Source organism: Neolamprologus multifasciatus, chromosome 16, assembly GCF_963576455.1.
Source record: "Neolamprologus multifasciatus chromosome 16, fNeoMul1.2, whole genome shotgun sequence".
NCBI classification, from domain to species: domain Eukaryota; kingdom Metazoa; phylum Chordata; class Actinopteri; order Cichliformes; family Cichlidae; genus Neolamprologus; species Neolamprologus multifasciatus.
This window is the reverse complement of record NC_140454.1, coordinates 28,405,986-28,428,107: the sequence shown is the minus strand read 5'-3', so window position 1 is coordinate 28,428,107 and position 22,122 is coordinate 28,405,986. Positions and strand designations below refer to the sequence as shown.

Genomic DNA, 22,122 nt, shown 5'->3' with positions numbered 1-22,122 from the left:
CTCTTTCAGGTAGGCCTAACTTGTAATTGACAGGTCACTACCATGAGCCCACCGGGTTCATATTTCTAAGTCAGATCCACACACTACCACTGGCCCCATTGGATTAAAAAAAAACAAAACAAAAAACCTACATGTCAAAGGCTAAAGGTTACATCCATCCTCTACATACAGTCTGTATTCAAGACTGTGTTGAAAGCTCTTAGTTTGTCATATAATTTGCCTTTTAAGGTCATTATGAAATGACAACAGTCTGACCAATAAATGACAAACCCAAACAACTGAGGTCATAATAACTTGTTCCACTTGATTAAATTATATTATCAAACAAACCACATAAACGCAAATTTGAAGGAAAAATGCCGAGTGTCCAACCATCGCGCTTCTTGATTAAAACTCACTCCACCCATACATGTTAACCCTCTCAGGCCCAAATTAAGTTTTGTGTTGCTAATGCACAACCAAGTCCTGCAGTGGTACTTCTGAGTAAAAAAATATGTATGTGGGGTAATCAGGTTGTTAGGTCTTAACTGTTGCAAATCTGCAACGTCTGCCTGGAGAGGGTTAATGAACTGTGGTTAAGTACAGAACATCCAGGGAAAAAAGGAAAACTCCTGCCAGCTTCTGCTCACAAAGCCTTGCAACTAAACCCCAGGCTGCACCACAAACACATGGAGCAGCTGTACAGCTCTCAGCATTGCAAACAAAGTGGTCAGCCACTGGGCAAGCTACTTCAAGCCGGGAATAAAAATAAACAGTATATGCTTCAGACATGTCTAAAAATAAAACGAGGGAGGCAGCTGGGTCTGAACACCGAGGGCATGAGATAAAACCGGCAGAGCTACATTTCAGCGCTTTGTGCATACTTTAAATGATATACAAACACTCTGTTTGCAAACTAGTCACTGACATATTGTAAATGATGCCTGTTTAAGTTATTTTAATGCGTTTCCAACTGGGTATAATCTATCTTCTTGTTTTTTTTTTCTCTGTGGGAGTATCAGGACACTTCTTACTGCCTGACCACAGCGCTTCAGACAGCAACAGTTTATGTTGAAACTCCCAGCGCCCCTAAAGCATGATGGGAGAACAACTCCTCACAGGAAGTTGCAAAATGTAGCTCTGTGAGTGAATAACAGGAGACTTGTTGCAGAGAGTAATTTCTGTGACATGTTTATTTACAAATGCTGATATACTTCTTAATTAAATCACACTTTCAAACAAAGCTGTTTACTGCTCGCCTGTGGGCAGTGACACCAACAAACGGAGGAGGATTGGGTTTGCTTAAGAGACCACAAAAACAGTTGTTGCATCAGGGAGCTCAACACCAACAGGGCACATTAAGTTTATTTTCCGATACTTGCTCCTGTTCCCTATTCATCACACTGCAAACCAGTCAAAACAAACAACCACATGCTCCTCTGTCACTCAAAGGAACATGTGGTTGATCATCTCAGTTTAGGGTTCTTTTCCATTCATGTGATTTAATGAACTCAGGACAACAGAGTCACTACTGCCCATCTTCAAAAGCTGTTACAAGTGATGCTTTGGACAAATTAAAAAAGACACAGTGACACAGTGTACTATAATTTAACCAAATATGGTACTGTAGAGACGTGGCGGCTACATGCATGCAGTTATTGACAAATATGAATCTGATGTAACTGCGATGCTGAAAGGTCAGCAGGCTAACGGGCCAAGAGAAGTGAAAAAAAAATGTTACTGGCCATCAACAGATTTCAAGCACTCAGCCACAACAGTAAAACCACCCGTGTAATCCTGTAATTCAGCTCTGACACCTCAGAGTACTGACATATGACCACTGGGGCTATCCTGAAGTGTTTGGCACTAGTATGTTGGAAGTGGATCCTTCGGGTCCTGTGGCAGCTAAAACATGACCTGCTGGGTTTTTCATAGATCTGTAGAAATCTGCATTGTCTTACCACACACCTCAGGCAGGCAATACCTTTACAGGAAACACAGCTTTGATCTAATGCTGAGTTTAAAGGAAGGAATAAATGTAATGAAGGAAGTGTGGTTGTTTTTCGTAAGAGGCTAAGAGTGTTTTTGTTGTGGGTGTTTGTGTATCATAAAATATGAGCTGCATTTTACATGATGTTTGTTGCATGTCTGTTACCATACAGACATTTTGATCTCAAAGGGACTTCTTGGAAAAAATACAAGGTAACAAATAAAAAATAAAAAAATAATTCCAATGCAAAAGTGCCAAAAGCTGTAGTTTCTCTAATGGCCACTTGTGGTTCTGACCTCTGTGAATAGCTTCCTTATTTATAACAACTCCACCAGAGGTGGAAGCTGAGCAGGTTCGATATTATTAAAGCTGTAAATTTGGCGACATGGATGCTTTGATTAGCAGGTGTGTCATCAGGTGGCTGTAGCTGCTAGGCCTCATCTCTGCTAATTTGAAAGATTGAATAAATTTCTCAGCCATGTTTTTGGTGTTTAACAAAACAACCTGACCAAAAATGTGGCACTCATACAGTTTATGGATACAGCTTGTTAGCCAAGCATGCTATCATTAGCAGTTAACTTAGATCTCCAAACTCTGGTCCAAATGTGGTCTTAATACTTCTGGCTCCCATAAATCCACATGGTGGTGGCAAAAACACTAAAGTTGAGGTTTACATTGCTCTATGTCCATCTTTTATATACAATATCTGGATGGAGCCTATGTGGTTTATGCACTTCCATTCACATTACCACATCTTGATCACATGCTTGACTGGATTAGGACTCGGAAGTTTGAAAACCAGCTGAACACCTTGGGTGCTTTATCATGTTTCTCCAGCGACAGTTAGCTCGCTGATAATGGTGATGTCCGTCTGAGTCATTAGCAAATAATCAGTAACTTAATGCTGCTGCGTTATGCTGGCATAGCTGTACTGAGGGTTTTGGTCACAGAGCTGCTTCTCAGGATCTTCAGGAAAACATTGGGTCTACTTTCATGGACATCAGCACTCTTTGGTCTAAGTGCATTACCCCCATCCCCCGCCCACCCAAAAATCTACCTGATCTAATAACTTGCTATATCTGCACTCAATTACCCCACCCAAACCTCTCTCCACCTCCCACCTCGCTCCCTGAACTTCGGAGGAAACTCAGCCTTGTGGAATAAACAGGAAGGAGTTTGTGATAACAATCTACATTGGGCTGTGCACATGGTGATGTCATCAAGAGGAAACTAATACACACAGGCAAGCCACTTCCTTTTATGGAGACATGAGTCAGGCAGGGCAAACTGAACTGAAGCCAGCACTTTGTATATTCACATATCAGGAACTACATCCACGTAATTGTTTATAGAAATAATATTTGAGTACTTCATGGTATAATGGGTGTTCACTGCTGGAAACACCTTAAATGGGGTTTTAAAAGTGAAAAAAACTTAAGCACCCAACTGAAATTGGGTGTTTATTCTGAACAGAGGCAGAATTACTAAACCGCACTATTTATTCAGCGTGCCTTTTGACTGGTGGCCTTCACTGTATGAATGTGTGCCCCCAGCATTAAAGATTAACTCGGCTGTTTCTGCCTGAGGGACTGTGTGGCTTTCTGGCCTGGTCCCTAGATGACTATGTGGTGGACTTCATCTTCTTCATCATCATCAGGGCTCAGACTAATCCACTCTAAATACTCAATTCCTTAAACGCTTCACTAAGCTTCTGAGATCCACGCAGGGCCAACCTGGCAAGTTAATCCCCAGTTTAGATTGTCTTTTTAAACTCCTGCAGACAAAACAGAGTCTCAACATAAAGCCTGACAAGCTGCTGTGGAGTAAGTGATGCAGAATCATGGATCTGGTACTGGTAACTGAGGGTAAACATCAGCGATATTCAGGGTTTTTTTTTTTTGTTGAGATTATTGGAGCCATTCTTCATAGTTTATACCAAATCATCAACCATTATGGCACAAAAACAGTTTTTCTTGGTATGCAAAGAATGCCACCTTTTTGCTTTTATCAACATTGAACAAGTTGTGCCATATCGGTTAAAGGCCAGGCTGGCTGATATTATCACTATTCCATAAAACGTTCTGGCGCATACATCATCTAGCACTCCTATTAAAAATAAAACATTTGAAAATATCTTTCATGTCAATTCCCTTTAAGTACAAACCTGACTTATGATACAAAATGCAGGACGCCCACCCCTGATTTGTTGGTCTTTAAATTTTTGGTCCATCTCTTTCCAAACAGCGCAAGTGGACTCCTGAGATTTGAGCTTAATTCACAACAGGATATCATGAACATGTTCCAAGCGAGTACGCAATCATGGACCTTTCAGACTTGGCTGGGACGGTTTCATATGCTTGTTCTCTGAAGTGATTTACAGTAACTTTGTCAGCTTTTCACAGAGGCAGGACTGTTCTCTAATTTAACCCTGAGAGATTCTAAGATAATACAGTGATAATCAATTACGCCATCACCTGGTATTCCTGCAGTGGTTTTACATATTGTCTACTGTTTAGCCTAATACGAGGCTCGAACTGCACAATATTTTTGTCAGTTACTCAGTACAGTGTGGCTAAGAGAAAAGACTACGTTCAGTTATGCTTATGATGTTTCATGAGGTATCTGATGACATCGGGAACGAGGCTTTAGCAAGAAATTTCTAGGAAAAGAATCTAAATAGACATCTAATCTAATACTATGATACTTCAAATCACAGTACCACCTTCTGTACCAGTAACATCCTTCCACTTTTACTCTCTTTTTTTTCTGCTGTACCCAGACACAGCCTCAGGAAACTTGTATACATAAGGGCATGATGCACACCTCCTTAAAGTAGTCTACTTCTATATTGGGAGGACTGCTGCTCCAGACAGCAGCATTCCAACGCAGTCAACTTAAAGGAAACAGTGATCTAACCACAAAGTTCCTAAGTCAGTAACAACGTACTCCTGTTTCCTGTTTCCGTTCACACACGCACACACACACACACACCTTTTTTTCCCCTTGTGTCTGTGAGAAGCAGAGAGAAAACAGATCTGAAGAAGCAACATGTCAAAGCAGTTTTTGTCCTGGAAGCTTAAACAATATTAGATGTCATGTAATTAACATCATCATGTAGAACAAACTGCAGTGACATAATATCTTGGACATCCTGAGTAAGAAATAAATTTTATGGTAATAAATCCAACAGATGTTAGTTTGGTGAGGACTAAAGTGCTAAACTGACCAACACACAGAGTAATGACTGGAAAAACTACAAATCAACCAGCAACTCTGCATTAGTTTTTAGAGCTGTACTTACTACAGGCGACAAGTTTTCACTTGCACTCAAAGCAATGACAATTCAGTTTGCTCCTTCAGCTTTTCTTCTACTGCCAAGCTAAAACATTTTTAGCCGCATTAATGGAAACAATCCAAGAACAGCAAAATCATTTCTGTGCTTATGGGCGTGTGTGTGTTTCCCTACCAACAGGGACCAATTATATCCTTTATTTAGTCTCTATGAGAACAAAAATCTCCTTTTCAATTCAATTCTACCTAAATAAACACAAATCCAGCTGCTGCACAAAAACAAGTCAATGTTTTAATGGGAGGGCCATCTGATTATATTGACAAAATATTCTTAAATGTATTTAGATTTTTTTTTCCATCTGTTCAACACACCAATGTGATTTACTATCAGACAGTCTCCTCGCTCTTATTTTGAAATTATCAATCACTGCAAAACAGCTATCTTTATCCTTTCCTGTCTCCTGTTTCTTTAGGAAATGGCTGCTCAGGTAATTGTAACAGTAGTCCTCAAAGTCATTCAAGATGCTTCAGACAAACTCCAATTCGAATGCCTTGGTCTAAAGGTTAGTGAAGTTCCCCCTTCTTCTGCTCTGGAGTGACTCTCTGAACAGGATGGTTGCTTTAACCAGAATCTGAAGCAGGTGGAGAGCTGGCACAGCTTCACTGAACTCATCAAGGCTGCAGAGCAGAAGCAGGACTACCAGAGTCATCCACAGAGTGAGGAACTTAATTACATTATATATAGTCAACAAGTGACATTATGTATTAACTACTTTTACTAACAACTTTTAGTACAAAGTCCAAAACAATCACAAGGATCAAAAGTAGCATTTTGAGGACACCTTCAATCTTCACCTTCAAATTTCCTCCAACTCTGATGTTAAAAAAAAAAGCTGTAAAAGTAGCTGAAATGTTTTTTTTCCTGCCTTTTTATCGTCAACAATTTTGGTCCTGAACTAAAAATGTTTATATTCAGTTCACAGTTTGGACAGAACCATGTTTACATTCTCCGTGTTTGTAGGATCATTCAATGAGCTGTCTTAATTTTTCAACCAGATCTTGCACTGAGATGTACTCAGACTTCCAGCTGTTAAAACTGAGCTCAGTGGGCCAGGTCTGACAGCTGGCTGTTCTGAAACAAGCAAAGTATCTGAAATGGAGTTGACCTCATTACATTATCAGATTATAATGTGAATAATGATTCTGAAGGTCAGCTCTGTGGACCTCAATTGTTCATGTGTGTGTTAATAATCCACGTTGACCAGATCAGATTTAGGAATGAAAACTAATAACCTCAGAATAGTGAGTGAGTGTGTGTGTGAGAGAGCAGTATATAACCTTGGCTGTACTCTGCTACTTGTCATGAAGATATCAGCCTCTGTTTTGACTCTCCAGCACCTGACTGGAATTTAGGAATACAAGCTGCTTAAACTTACAGTCAATATTTATCAAAGGTGCTCGCTACTAAAATTTAACAGAATTCACAGGCCAACTAAGTTCACACAAACAGACTCAGGTACGTATTTAGGTTTAGGCACACAGAGCTGGGTGTAATCTTTGGTGTAGTTCATACTGCAGAAAAGTCTCTACCACAGTCTGTTTCTGGTGAAATTCCAGCGCTCCTATCATAACTGTGAAAACCGATAGTAGACCAACCTGAGGGGAATAGCTGGTACACTGGGGGTAAAGGTACATAACACACGTCACTACAACTTCAACAAAGTCAACCCAGACTGTCCAATTATGGCAAAAACATAATAACAAGTATTATGATCAATAATTATAACAACCATTATTTAAAACAATTATTCATTAACTCCGTGATCTGAACTTTAAAGTTAATTAGTATAAATTGCTGATTAAAGATCATTTAAAACCTTCTGAAATTAACTATAGCTGTTAGCACAAAGTGAAGGCAGAAGTGCTACAACTTTATTTCCACATCTTTTTCCTGTTTTGAAAAGACATCAACTGAAGCTAAACATGGCCCAGTCTGTACTTTCATATAACACCTTTGTTAACCAAAATAATGGTACAAAGAGTCAGTGTAACCTGTATGTAACAGTGATGAAGAGAACCCTATTATTCACAGCAGGAGCCTGGCAAAAAGTAAAACCTCCTTGTTTTAGTCTATATACTGTTTTTAGCTGTTTTTAGCTGGATAGTGTAGTGGTAAGACCACACACCTTTGGAGCCAAAGTCGCAAGTTTGATTCCCTTCCAGTATCCAGTAAGGGTCCTGGCTAGGCCCCCCATGCCAAACACCAAGCCCTGGAATGGGGCAGCTACGTCTGCAGCCTGTCACAGCTCGGACACGACACATTCTCATATACAATCATACTCTGTATGATTGTATATGTGACCAATGAGGCTTGTTTCTTTTTGAATTACTGTCAAAGACAGCTTGTTAACAATTTTATGCAGTCAAATTTGTGCTGATGACCTCCGGTTCAAAAACTAGAAGAAGAACAAAATGTAAGCAGATGATGGACTGACAGTTTGTAGATAAACAAGCTGAAATCACTTCCACTAATATGCAGTATTACAGGATTTGAATAATCCTTTTTACTAAATTGTCCTCCGAGCTTTATAATCAACTCATCAGTCTCTAACGACCAAATTAAAAAGCTGCAGCAGGTTAAACCAACTTATAACAAAAGACCACAAGCCTACACCTAAGCGTGAGGAGAAAACACCCAGTGTTTTCTTTCCCACTGGAGCCACCCATGTGACATTAATTTAATCAGTTTACTCGTGACTCTCATTTTGAAGCTCTTCCTCAGATTCTCAGCTGGGGAAACATCTCATTGTCAGTAACTTTAATATTGATCACCTGCCTCTGCAAAGATGTTGGTTGGAGATCCACTACAAGCTTGAGCACTCTGAGAAACTACAGAGCATATTTAACAGTGTGTATATATAACGGATATAACAGTAACTGTGGACATATTTTTGGCCAATCAAAAGTTCTCAAGAGTTTGAACACTTTTGAAAAGCTCAGTTTTCATTGATCCAAAATGCCCTTTAAGTGTACATTTATTAAAATACTTGTGTACATAGCATTAGTTGAGAAGCAGCTGATTACATCGGTCAGGTACATATTTGTCAACAGACACGTCAACAGCTTGCTAATATCTGCTGAGGTCGATGGGAATGTTATTTTAAAACCAAAGTATTGCCCAAATTAAAATCTTGGCCTGATGACACCATCCTAACCAAACTTCAATCCCACACGAGAGACAAATTTCAGCTTCATCATGGAAAAGTTCAACTCAGTGGCATTGCTCTTCTGCCTCTGTGGGTAATAACTGCTGAGCAAATAAGAATTTCAAACCAGTGTAACATGAGTAATCTAAATCAGAGTTGACAGAGGTTGCTGTTAGAGCAGCCAGATGACAGACTTCAGTTTATCTGCTTGACTGACTGATACCCTCGACTCTTTATCACAGCAGAAAACCTTGATTGGTCACATTACAGCAAGTGGAGTGTTACGATTAACATGAGCAATCACCCAGTTTAATTCAAGCATCCCCCTGTGACTGTGAGCCAGCACCTGTAACTAAAGCATCTACATGGAAATCATTTTCAGGGTTTCTTTAATTCATAGATTATTTTACTGTAATCAAAAGAATATAATCACAATATTTAAGATTCAATATCACTTTCATTAAGGCAATACCTTTAATCCGTCTTATTAGGATTTAAAGAGAGATCACCAAGTTCAGCATGCCATCCTCTATCCTTGCGCTACAGTACAAATTAATGTTTACAGCATGATTCAAACTGTTTGACAGACACAGGAATCAGATTCCCTTAAAGCACGGTATAACTAATGCCCTGATATCCATTCCTCACATTCCTTCCTGCTGTCTACTCTCCTCCCAGTTCTTCCATAAGTAGTCAAGTTTACAGTACTGACAGTTTCCTCTAACTCTAATACTGTAAATGTACAGGATAATATTTCTGATAAGCCGCAGCTAGCTGGCTGCACTATCTTGTGCAGAGTCTTTCTTCCTTTCAGGCTTGTGTGAGGGCCAGCTGGCGAGCAACAACCACCCTCACACCCCCACTCCCCACCCCCACCCACAGACTCACTCTAAAACTGGGGTGCAGCAACAGCTGATCTTCCAGGAGCATCTATTTTTAAAGCTTCTTTGCAGAGTGGGCCAACTCATCAGCACTGACATACCATTCTGTCAGAGGACAGCCAGTGAGGGACTCGACCCAGCTGCTGCTTAAAGACACAGAAAACAACCCGCCGCCGTTCCTCCCAACCCCGACAAACACATGCGATTCATCCATCACGGACAATCTCCTCCTCGGAGATACCGTATCTGCTGCTGATGCTTCATGAACTCCGTCAAGCTCCTCTAACCTCAACCGGGTAACACTGCTGCAGCAAGAAGAAACCACTACCAGCTACAGGAATGTGCAACCTCAGGCTCCCCACAGCAGCATAAACAGTCAAATAAGCATTAAAGATAACATTCAAACACTCCAACTGCCCAACCATGGCCATTCACGGTTTTGAAGAAGAATAGACGAGAGAGTGTGACTGTTAGAAATGATATGCAAATTCACTGAAACATCCGGGTTGTGTTAGCAAAAACCCAACTTCCTCCTAACTGAAGACAAGTGGCTCTGAATCATGCTCAGACAACAGAGAGGTGAGGTTTTCTATGCTCACCGGGAGCCGCACAGAATATGAAAAGTTATTTTCAGCAGGGAAAGTAATAAACCGAATGTCTGATCCTCAGTTTTTTCATAAATAAAGAGAATTACATCCTCAAAGGGGCCACAGTGTTGCTTAGTAACAATAAATGTCTGGTTTTACCGTTTCTTGTAGTTCATCTTGAAGCTAAACTTTAATATCGATACTTAGCTTAAGGTTTGCACCTGAGAGGCGCAAAGTGTTCACTTCAAACAAGTTGGCTTAAGTCCTGAAGACCCACTGGGCATTACTTCTCCTATAAAACATTAGATCTATCCTTCACTAGCAGTCTCATAATAACAAAAAGGATTAGGAACTTTGAAGCAGCGTAAACCTGTCATAACATGACTTCGGCACCTGCTAAGAGACAACAACGTGCGACTGCCAGCCACAGTTCTGTAGTACTGAAAGAGAACTCAACAATTCCTGCAGGTCAGCACATGAAATAATTTCTCGTGTAAGTAGAGCAAGCCATTACAATCAGCTGTGGATTACAATTATGGTTATGTTTATAATAATTTGAGCCTGACTGACATATCGGGAGGCCAGACAATATTGACAGACGTATTGTACAGTGTGGTGGAAGCATTTTACCATAAAGATTTGGTAGAGCTGTCCTCCTTAACCAGAACTGCAGTCTGTTTTGGTCCATCTAAAATTATTTTGTACTATATGTGTACTATCTTGAAAGATGACGTAATGCTTTGGTGTTCATTAGGGCTGCCACAAACGATTATTTTGATAGTCGACTAGTCACCGATTATTTTTGCTATTAGTCGACTAATCAGATCATCATCCATTGGATGTAAAACGTACAGCTTATTGCACCAGCAGCATCTGCTCTTATATAACTATCATTAGCTTACAGCTTTAAGTGTTTAAGGTATGTGCTAACTACAAATGAAGACATGATAGTTTATTAAATTTTAATGAAATTTGCAGATTGTTTCAGTGGAGTTTAATAAACTCCTTGCTATCTAAAATATAACAGGACACCGGAGTATATTCTCGAGCATCTCACACTTCTGATAATCAGTTGTCTGCTTGAAGTTTATTCAGCTGTGTAAAAACTATAACTTCAATCACAGCCAAACCGATTTACTCAGGAACAAATAAAATACTGAAAAAAGCCAAACAATAACATTTTTAAGTTATCTAAGTGACTTATATATCATGTTTAACCTGAGTAACGAAAGACGGCGGTGGGTTTGAAAACAATTTGCCGGGAGTCCGGTGTTCTCACGGCTCTAGTGAGGCTTGAACCCCGGCTAGCTATCGAGCTGGTGGGTAACAGATGTCTCCGAAAACATCGCAGCGCTTTTGAAAATATGTGGCGTCTTGATAAATTGAGCAGATATTTGAGGTTTACACAGCTACATTCTCGCCTGAAAATATTTTAAACGTTTATTTTGCGACCCAGAAAGAATAATAAGAGTAATATTAAAACTAACTAGCTGCCGCCATTGTTGGAAACTGAGCAGGGCCGCGCTATGAATTCTGGGATGGGTTGGGCCACGAAGTATACACCTGACCCATCCTTCAAATCTGGGGAAATGAAGGGCGCATTTGTCGGAGTCTTCGAATTTGGACAGTCTTTGTCGTGTAGCTGTAACATAATCGGCCTCCAAATGCGGCCACAGGAGGATGCGGTTCCTGAATTTGGACACAGCTACGATACCGGACACTGCTTCTTCTTCTTCTTCTCCTTCTTCGGGGTTTAACGGCAGCTGGCATCCTTGTACATGCAGTGCTGCCATCTGTTGTTTCAGTCCGTTATTACACTCTTAAATCCTACTACTTATTCCTGCGTCTTTTGGGATCTTACAAAGCTTCAAATGACACGTCGACTAATCGTGGGAGCCCTAGTGTTCATGTTTATAAAAAACTGCTCATTAGCCAAGTATGGCAGGAACATAAATTCTGTAAAAAACGGTGCACTAACACCAGTTGGAATAATGTTGGAATAATGAATCAGATTCTATTCTGACTCACTGCACCACCATGTGGTTATTATGCAACCTCCTAGCCCTTTTCAACTTCCGCTGATATCTCTGCAACACAATATGTCATAGCTGTCGCCATTCTGTTTCACTTTAGAATATATTAAACTCTATTTATGCAGATGCTTTTTCACAAAAATACCTGAACCTCCTGTGTCTGAATTACAATGGGGGAACATATTGCTCAGGGGGCCAGAACCAGCTGTCAGTCATCTCAGCCTGACCCCTTATGTCCTGAATGGGAAGCTAAACCCCCAGCCTCCAGCCAAAATATAAATAAATAAGAAAAGAGGCATTGTCTTATTGATTCATAATAAACTGGTATTTCTATCTTTACTCAATTTCAGCATATGTCACTCCACTTGTAAAGAAATTTTGTGATGTGATGAAATTAGTCCTGAGTTTTGCTAAACTCCACTATGTGCATCATGTTAAAAATCAAGCTGTTCACAAAACGTGTTCCTTTCCTTACAGGGGCCCAGACTTCCCTTAGCTGTGGCAGTTTGACCAGCCCTGTTCTAAATAGTTCTTTTGTGACTTTGCAAAAAAGTTATTCAATAAAAACCACGTTTAAACTCCTGTACGGTCACCTAATACCCTCTGCACGGAAATGTGAAAATTGCAGCCAACAAATATCTACACTGCTGATGAAATACCGATTTCATGAGGGGCCCCGTGTCCCACTGGAAACGCCCCTGCTGCAGCGTTATCAGGTGTAAGTGATGTTTAAAAAAACTGGGGACAATGTCTGTATTTTTAACAATGACCAATATTACACATGTGGAAACACTAAGTCAGACATTAAACACACAAATGTTTTTTTCATATGGAACAAAAACGCAAACGCGCCTTCAAGTGTGATTAAGTGTGATTAAATAGGTTTGGGGGCTCTTTAAAAGTTACATTACTGCTTCCAACCCCCCTCAGTAAAGATTTATTGTCTCCCCTTCACTCACCTCTCTTGCTATGAGATTCAGGGCATCGTCCTCTGCCGTCGTTTTGTCCTTTTTAGTGGACCTTTTCCGTCCTGTACCCTGGGTCCCCATGTCGTCCCCTTAAACGCTTAAATCCACTGGGTGCCGATTAATTCAGACTTCGGTAATCCACACAGACCCACGGCTCGTGCGTCTCATGTGTTTCTACAGATTTCAAGTTAAAAACGCGGAGTCAGTGACACAAACCCGGGCTGCCTGCTCCGGTTCTCAGCGTGCCTCATTGTCATACATCCGTCTTCACACTTCTTCCTGTGTTTCTGCAGCGACGCACGAGCTCGCGACCAAGTCTGCTTCACAAAGCTGCGCGCTGTCTCCACGTGCAGCGGCGCATTCAGGTCACAAATGATCACCTGAGCGTCGCTCCTGTGCTGTTAGGGTGTTTCTGACCCTGTTACTGTAAACATAAAAGAAGTAGAAGATTATTTTTGAGGAAATAAGCAGCAACTGTAGAAAAAACACTGTGAAAATATGATAGCAGTCTCGTTCTCGTACAGCAGCGTTGTGTCTCCACCACCTGTTGGATTCACTGCAGCAAAGTCTCCCTGAAAAACTTCAAAGGTTGTGCTCCGGCAAGCTGCTTTCACATGTTGTCGGAAACATGGCCACTGCGCAGTTCACATAGACAGTATATAAGGAGCGACGATGGAAGCCACCATGACACTGGGTTTGGACACTTTTGAAGATGCAGAGAACTTCTAATATAGTGGATATAATAGATTAAAATAGAATGGGGTCCATGCAAATGAAGTCCAAATACAGATATTGTGTTGCAGCAGCAGGATAAAGAATAAAAATAGTACACGCTACAATAAATATATATAGTTAAAATAAAAGTGGCACAAGAAAAGAAAAAAGAAAGAAAGAAAAAAGAAATACAAAAGGTTAGTTAAAGAATACCAAAAGTGAGTAAAATAGTGGAGAACTATCTAAGACAAAAGCTACAAGAAGCTATAATATATGTATGTATTACATGTGTTAACTGTGATTAACCACATTTTTTTGGAAAGCTGAGTTCCGTTTCACAAAACACACTCAGGCCTGATTAATGGTAGACCTGCTGAATCAAGAAATCACTTTAATCCTGTCTGTTTCTCAGGTTTTTCTCTAGACTGTGGCATGATGTGTTGCTTTTTGAGATCTTTTAGCCTGTTTTACTTTGTCAAAGTCACTGACATCTATCAGTCTGGAAAGAATTACAAAGCTGTTTGTGAGCTTTGGGAATCCACTGAACCAAAGTGAGAGCCATTATACACAAATGCAGAAAACTTGGAACGGTGATGAACTTTCTCAGGAGTGGTCGGTCAGGATATTCCCACTGACTAACAATTCAGTCATGAATCATTAGCCAATGAGCATGTAGCTTCACAGTCATAGCGACTCATGGATGTAGCTACCATAATGTCATGCATTGGTTTCTGAAGTTAAGTCACCTTGTTGGTTTTTTTTAAAAAAAATGGATGTGATGAGGAAGGGTGGGTCTGACTGTGAAACCACTTGCTCACTGGCAAGAGCGTACCACTGATAGTCCTCCATTCTGAAACACACACATGTCAAAATAGACTTCTTTCTTTTTTAACATGATCTGAAATAAGTGGCTGAGATCAAAAGCAGTAAAGTCTTTACAGAGATCAAACTTCTGTAGGACAATACTTTCCCCCTTTCTAAGATCTAGTTACAGTTTGGATACTAGCACCAATGAAGCAGTGCATGATGTTATAGCTCTTTAAGGACTAGCAGAATGGTGTTGAGAATTTTTCACACAGCATTTGAATGCAGCACCAATCTATGGACTGGACTCCATCCAACTTCTGCCAGAAACCACAGCTCCTGCATGCACTATCTCACTCTCTCACAGCCCCTCTGCTATTTTTAATAATGACCAGCCAGCTCTAAAAAGCCTCTTGATTCTTAAAGAGACAGACAAGGCCTGCCACCACCCCTAAAATACAATGTGCTCCCAGCTGACTGTGTCAGTGTATAGTGATCTCATGAAACGCTGTTTTTATCCCCTGGTATCACTGTACTATTATTTGCAACTGTTGTAATGTGGACACACTTTCTCCTGAAATATGCAGTCGCCCTCTGAGTCTATTCATACAGTCGAGGAATGTGTGATTCATGTGTGTTCACACAATCACAGTTTAATTAGTTACCACAGTGAAAGACCTACTGTCTACCGTGTTGTGTTTCTGTTTGGACTTACTTTAAATTAGATGATGTATATTTACAATCCAGTTATAGGACACTTTAGTAGAGTATTTTAAGACAGTTCTTTCTGTACACAGTGTTTCTTGTAGATATGATTTACTGGTATCTCTTAAGATGCAGAAATCCATCCAGAAGTGTCACCATGTCCAAAAATCTTAAATGTTTTCATGTTGAAAAGGAATAGATGTAAAAGTTTCCTTTCTACACATGTCAGGTTTCCTTAGGTTGCATCCGTCCATTAGATTGACTCATCAGAAGCTTTTAAAAATAAATCAGCCAGCAGCCATTGTTCGTGTGATATAAATATGGCTTGGCTTCAAACTAACATAACTTTGCTGACTACGTAACACTGTGACCAAAAACAAGAAATGAGGATGAAGGGAAGTATCAGGGGTCAAGCTGTTATTCTGAACAAAGAGGGACTTTCTCTGAGTCAAATCAGAGTTGGACTCTGGATTTGTAGGAGTCTGGTGCACGGAGCTCCAAAACACTTTCTGGAAACTGGATCAGTTGTATTCAAAGTCGAGTCAGACAGACCAGAAATGACCATCAGAAAATATCAGTACACAGCACTGAGAGAAAATCAAATTCATCACACATTCAGAATTTACCAAGTAAATAATCCATGACCAAAATCAGCACAGATAAAAGGCTGTCAGCTCCCTCCAGGGTCTCCTGACCTTTAACCCCTCTAAACTTTGATGGAAAGCATTGAAAACATTCCTGAGACAATAAGACACTTTTGGGAAAAATGGCAAGGACAGATAATTGAGCATAGCTGTGATATTTCTTTAAAAAGTCTAAATAAAGAAGAAGAATATCAAACTGTTCACTACACATCGTCTTACCGCAGTGAAGAGGCTTTACTATTAGAGCAAAGTTGTAATATATACAATGTTGCCCTCAGCTGTTCAAAATGAGAATTACAAGGAGATAAAACCCGGAAAACAGGCCAGCAGCAAAATGTGCTGACACAATGATCTGAAGGGTTTGTGCACAAAGAGGATCTACTGAGTTTCTGTAATTTTACGAGCATTTTGAAGCAAAACAAAACTTTGCAGACATATCAGACATTCCTATAAGTTTATATTTGCATGCAGTACAAGTCCCTCCCAACAAGAAATGTGGCCATTGATTTTTTCAAGCCAGTCTGTCCGTGTGGGTTCAAATCAATGAGACAGCATGTGATAGCAGGGAGGTTTTAAGACGAGTCAGGAGTAGGTGTGCTTAAGGAAGTGAGATTATTGTTGCTGGCTTCACATTTCTGGACTTAAGTTTTACTTTTCTTTTTAAGCTGAAGCTGGAACAGTCACACACTTTCACAACAAGCAAGACGACTCAGCTTGTCTGGACTCTTTGAAATTACTGTTGTGTTTTTAAAGAAAAGGAGAGTTGGTTCAGGACTTGAGGACCCTTTTTGGACTATTTTTTACCTCCTGTTTTGGAGTTAACTAAGCTTTTTCATGGGGGAAACTCTCCCAAGGGTCCACAGAGGGGCCCAGCAATACAGTGACACTTTGCGCAGACCAGTGCATACTCTCAGGGTTAAGATGGTCCTGCTGGGGAGCTCTGGTGTTGGAAAGTCGAGTCTGGCTTTGCGATTTAGCAAGGATGAGTTCAGGAGTACATCGCCCACTGTAGGCTGTGAGTTCATGACACTCTGAAGTGTGGATGGCAGTGGTTAAATGTAACATTGTGAATCAACTATCAGCTTTTTTACTGAGGTTGTGGATGAGAAAACCGACGCAATTCTCATGTTGGCTTAAGATTTAGCTTTGATAAGAAACAGAACTAAATAGCTAGTGTGTTCTATTTTCCTCTAACAAACCAAGACCAACCTACAGGCACCTTTAAATGTCACTAAGTAATATATTTGTGTCTAGCTTAGGGTTAGGTTAGGTTTGATTCCAAACAAAAAGCATCTGTGTAAAAGCAGCAGGTTTTACAGGAAAATTCAGCAGACCTGGAGTAACACACGTGGAATGTTAACCTGTAGGTTATGCCGGTGCTCTAAGCTCGGTTTTACCTCAGTAACATAAAGACACAGCTACATGTGTTTATTGTGCTGTTGGGTGACCAATTAGAGAAAAACCTCAACCTTTGACCCTTTCAGTGAGGGGGTGTTGTGCCTTTGTACTGCAAATCAATACAAAGGATTCTTTACAGTCCAGTGTAAACTGAGCACACCCTGATTGCTTCCACTGGAATTAAAATGGACAGTTGGACCCAGGTGTCGCTAGTAGGTGTGAGCACTTTTAGAAAAGAAGAGGTTTTGGCAGTTTGCTGTTCTGGAGTATTCAAGTGTGTTAACTCACTGCTACAGTCTTCCCAGGGCTGGACATCCCATCAAATTCACCCTGAGGTCAGACTTTCCATTGCTTAGGAAAGCTGTAAAAACACCAAAAGTTCCACATTTGACATTATAGACCTCAGTTAGCATGTTAAAGGTTAAAGTTCATGACAGCATGATTAGAAAAAGACTGAACATGTGTGGATTGTTTGAAAAGGCTGCAGAGAGAAACCCTCTTCTCTCTAAAAAGAACATGTCAGCACAGCTGCATCAGAACAAACCACAGGACTTGTGGAACAATGTCCCCTGACACCAATGTGGACAAGTTTGATGATAATGCCTAACAGCATGTTTGGAGAAAGCCAAACACAGCATATCAGCACAAAATACCTTGTATCGGCTGTCAGCACAGTGGTGGGGGGCTGATGATTTGGGCACCTCGCAGTGATTGAGTTCATCATGAAGTGTTTTGTGTAACAAAGAGTCACAGGTGAGGCCATCTGTGTGACAGTTAATGATCCAGCCAAAGTCCAGACCTTAATCCAATTGTGTTAGTTTATCACATGACTGCAATTAGTCCTATTAAAACTCTTTTCATGTGGCTATAGTTTTTTAATTTCGATTTTCAGTTCAGTTTAGTTTCCAGACTGGGTTTACTAATTTCAGTTTAGTTTTAATGATTTTTTCTGTTAGTTTTTGGTTTTAATTCATTGTCATATTTGTCAGGGGCAAGATTGAATCATTTCAGAATAGACGTTACAGTAGAAACCCTTTGTGAAGGCAGTTGGCTCAGAGTCATTAAAAATACCACTACACAAATCTTGTTTCATGCCAGACAAAGACACTTGAGACATAAACTAAAGCCATACATTTTTATTTTACTTACTTTAACTTGACTTTTTACTTTTTTAAGTAAGTAAGTAAAAAGCCTTGATACAAAGTTTCTCTCCACTGTTTATCCAGTGGTGAAACATTTGTGTTAGCTAGCTCATGTAGAAGCCAATGGTTCATTGGTTCATTCTTGAAGTTGCAATCTGTCATTATATTTATTTGCGTATCTTTATATCATGGAGAATTTGTGATAAATTGCACTTTTTGCCTGTAATTAACACAACAGAAATTCAATATTCCAGCACAGAGCTGAACATTTTCATCATTAATATATAAAAATGTCTCTAATAATCAATTGATGATGTAAAATATACATATTATCCTACTTTTCATTTGCCAACAGACTCTGCACTTCTTCAGTGATTACAAGTGCAAATGTCTAATGACATGGGATTGACTCAAGCATTTACGCATGTAGACAAGGGCAAGAGGGTGAGCTGAAATTCACACTGAGCAACAGAAGGGGAAAGAAAGGAGATTTAAGTAACTATGAATGGTTGCTGGTGCCAGACGTGCTGGTCTAAGTATGACAGAAACTGCTGATCTGCTGAAATTTTCCCACAAAACCATCCCTTGGCTTTACAGAGAATAATCTGAAAAAGAGGATATATACAGTAAACTGCACTTCTCTGGGAGTCTTGTCCCAGAGAAAAATCTTGTTGCTGTCAGAGGTCAGAGGAGAATGGCTAGACTGCGTTGAGCTTCGAGCTCAAATAATCACTTGTTACAACCAAGATATGCAGAAGAGCATCTCTGAATGCACGACACATCCAGGCTTGAAGATTTTACAGATGATGTTACAGCAGCAGAAAACCACACTGAGTGTCAGCGACAAATGTGTAACTGAAGCTACATTTCACACAAAATCACCAAAACTGGACAAAAGAAGACTAAAAATGTTGCCGGCTCTAATGAGTTTCTATTTGTGGTGCAGGATTTGGATGGTAGGGTCATAATTTAGTGCAGACAACATCTTCCATCCTGCCTGGTGGTGGTGCTGTAATAGTTTGGGGGATTTTTTTCTTGGCACATTTTGGGCGCCTCGGTACCAACAGAGCATCATTTAAATGTCACAGCCTACTTGAGGATTGTTACTAACCATGTCATGGCGTCCAGATCTCAGCCCAATACAGCACCGTTAGGATATGGTGAAAACTGAGATTCACATCATATATGTGCAACAACTGTGTGACACTATCATGTCATCATGGACAAAAATCTCTCAGCTTTGAAGGGAAGATCCAAGCCAGCAGTAGCTTTGTGTAGCTTATAAAGTGACCAGTGAGCATATGTTAAAAATTTACATCTCAAAACCCAGTATCTGAGTCCAGTGTGGCGGCATCAGTCCTCTCATCATCACACCTAAGAATAAACTGCTTTCACAAAGTTTCAGACTTCAGTAATAATCATGATAATAATGCAAATACATTTTTTCTAATTTCACACACCCACTCCTTTGGTGTCTACTCCTCCAGGTGCTTACCTCACCCAGTTGGTGCATCTGGGTAATGCCACTCTTCGCTTTGAAATATGGGACACGGCAGGCCAAGAAAAATACCACAGCGTCACTCCGCTGTACTACAGGGGAGCCCACGTAGCACTTTTGGTCTATGATATCACGCAAAGGGTAAAACGAAGACACACCTGACGATGAAATGATTTATATCGACTGGTTTTCTCTTTATGTCTTGTTCTTGAGCATGCTTGTGTCATTATAGGAAACATTTGTCAGAGCTCAGGTGTGGCTCAAAGAGCTCGAGAAACAGTACATACCAGGATCTACTGTTATATGGCTGGTAGGCAACAAAGGAGATCTGGCTCATGATCGGCAAGTGCCACTGGAGGTATACAGACAAAGACAAGCACGCTCCTGTAATCTTATTACCTGCACAGAGTCACATGTAAAGAGAGTCCAACTCAGTGATGAGCAGTTCTGATTTCTTCCTCCAGGAAGGACAAAGTCTAGCCAGTAACAGGGGCTTGTACTTCACTGAGACCTCAGCCCTCTCTGGAGAGCAAGTCACCGAGCTGCTGCAATCCGTAGGTAAGAAAAAAGAAACACTGGAAAGATTTCTGCTGTGTTTTTTCACAGGAAGCCTTACTAATAATAAGTATTAAGATTAAAATTTACAGCATAAATATCCTAGTATCCTAAGAAAGGACAGTAGATGGCAGTAGATACCAACATGAGGCAATAACTTGCAGTATGAGAACTATTAAATATTACATAAGTCCAGGTCAGAGGTTTAAGTTTTCTTTTCTTTCAAAGTCTGGCCTCTGAAATGTCTGCATGTTCCCGCTGTAATATAATACAGCTGTGAGTTTCATGTCTGTGGTAACAGAGCTCTGATTCAGCCCACAGAGTGTTCGAGTGCATTGGAGCACAGCAGGGAGGTCTGACAGAGTGGCAGGAGATGCCGAGTGTGGAGCTGCAGCACAGAGACTCGTTCAATCTGTTTTCATCCTGCTGCAAAGTTGGACCTTAAGCTGTATGACTGCCAGTGGCTTGGCTGCCTGTTTCTGTTGTGTCTTTCTGTTTGTCTTAATTATTTCAAGGATGGGATACGTAACATGACAATAAAATGCTGGTGGATTTTGGAATTTGTGGTCCTCTTCTTTTTTTGATTCTGACTCTGGTTACCAGAGCACAAAATGCTGTTTATCCCAAAACATGCCTAAGATTAACCCAAGAATACAGTCTCAGTTTGTTTTATTTCACTGTCATATTCAGTAAACTGGTTCTTCTGATTCTTCTCAGTGGGCTTGGGATCAGCCTCCAGCAGGCAGTAAACCCCCTCAGCCTGTCTGCGTGCCAGATGTTGAACTGGCACTGATTGCCTCCACTCTGCGTTTTCTTGCCTGGTTACTTTTGGCATGCAATCACACTGGAATGGAGATCCCTCAGCACAGTTCATTTGAGTGTGGTTTGCACAATAGAGGTAATTATTACAGTATTATGAAGTACAATTTTCCAGTAATTTAAAACTTTGAATGCTGCAGGGTGAATGAATCACTTTAACACTGAAGAAACTTACAAGTGACACAATTAATATTTGCTGCAAATGAGCTTATTTTCTGTTCTTTCCATACCTCATCCTGAGAGCAGACACTCTAAAATCTATAAAATACATTACAAATCAATGTAGGCTGGTGACTTTTATTGATAAGCAAGGAGAGACTGACACCCCCGCATCCCCCACCTCCAATTTAATAAACTGCAAGATGAAGTCATTGCTAAAAAAAATAAATAAAAACTACAGATACTCTAAGGGTCACCTGAAGGTCCAGCAGTCAGTCTCAGTCCCCATCAGTCCCATGTTAAAATCTCCAACTTTACAGCACAAATAAACAAGTTAGTAGTGTCAAAAAAATTATGGACTTAAAGTTAGAGGTGTGAAAACTTGAAAAGTGTTAGCCAACATGGACCCCATAGCACTTCTAATTAAACTCAGAAAAGCGGACTTTTCGGCTCAAGCTGCATCCATAATGGGAGTACAATAGGCTTCACTCTCTGTTACTTGTCTGGAAGTTGCTCAGTGTGTGGTTTTTAGTTTAGCTTTTTATGGATTCAGCTGGCTAATCTTAACTAAGACTTGCACATGGACCCTTATTTTTTCCTCTCCTCAGCTGAACCAAGGTTTGTGGATTAAATTATCCAACAATCAATAATAAAAACAAACAACAGAATCAAAGATTTAAAAGACTCCCAAATGCATTCAACAAAATAATGTTGCTGGTTGTATTCGGACAGCCCCATAAAGCAACTTT

At 40.3% G+C, this 22,122-nt stretch overlaps 2 protein-coding genes and 1 long non-coding RNA gene across 12 annotated transcripts in view; 1 reads left to right on the top strand and 2 right to left on the bottom strand.

Annotated features, from left to right (window-relative positions):
• The window catches only part of LOC146500989 (uncharacterized), a 47,640-nt gene extending 34,052 nt beyond the window's left edge, over positions 1–13,588 (bottom strand). For 6 of the 10 annotated variants that reach the window (XM_085134936.1, XM_085134939.1, XM_085134937.1 and 3 more), the window contains exons 1-2: positions 13,458–13,588; positions 12,927–13,359 (exon numbers count right to left, since the gene is read on the bottom strand). In XM_085134936.1, coding sequence (XP_084991062.1) covers positions 12,927–13,016 — 90 coding nt within the window. In that variant the 5' untranslated portion in view covers positions 13,017–13,359; positions 13,458–13,588. The remainder of the gene's footprint in view (positions 1–12,926; positions 13,360–13,457) is intronic. The other 4 variants (XM_085134942.1, XM_085134943.1, XM_085134944.1 and 1 more) reach the window with 1 other exon arrangement.
• LOC146500990 (uncharacterized) lies at positions 995–12,920 on the bottom strand. Its single transcript, XR_014869743.1, has 2 exons — positions 6,773–12,920; positions 995–6,724 (listed from the first exon to the last, which is right to left on the bottom strand). It is a non-coding gene; the product is annotated as an uncharacterized LOC146500990 (long non-coding RNA).
• A 2,460-nt stretch (positions 13,589–16,048) lies between the features above and the next one.
• LOC146500988 (ras-related protein Rab-17-like) lies at positions 16,049–21,500 on the top strand. Its single transcript, XM_085134953.1, has 5 exons — positions 16,049–16,817; positions 19,830–19,981; positions 20,073–20,198; positions 20,305–20,398; positions 20,710–21,500. Exons 1-5 carry the CDS (start codon positions 16,637–16,639, stop codon positions 20,838–20,840), a joined length of 684 nt encoding a protein of 227 aa, XP_084991079.1. The 5' UTR covers positions 16,049–16,636; the 3' UTR covers positions 20,841–21,500.
• The last annotated feature ends 622 nt before the right edge of the window (positions 21,501–22,122 follow it).

What these genes read in the sequence shown, in the direction of transcription:
- LOC146500988 (XM_085134953.1), top strand. Translation starts at nt 16,637, where the DNA reads ATGGGGGAAACTCTCCCAAGGGTCCACAGAGGGGCCCAGCAATACAGT. An exon ending in TACATCGCCCACTGTAGGCT is followed by an intron (nt 16,818 to 19,829) that starts GTGAGTTCATGA and finishes CTACTCCTCCAG; the next exon opens with GTGCTTACCTCACCCAGTTG. An exon ending in TCTATGATATCACGCAAAGG is followed by an intron (nt 19,982 to 20,072) that starts GTAAAACGAAGA and finishes GTGTCATTATAG; the next exon opens with GAAACATTTGTCAGAGCTCA.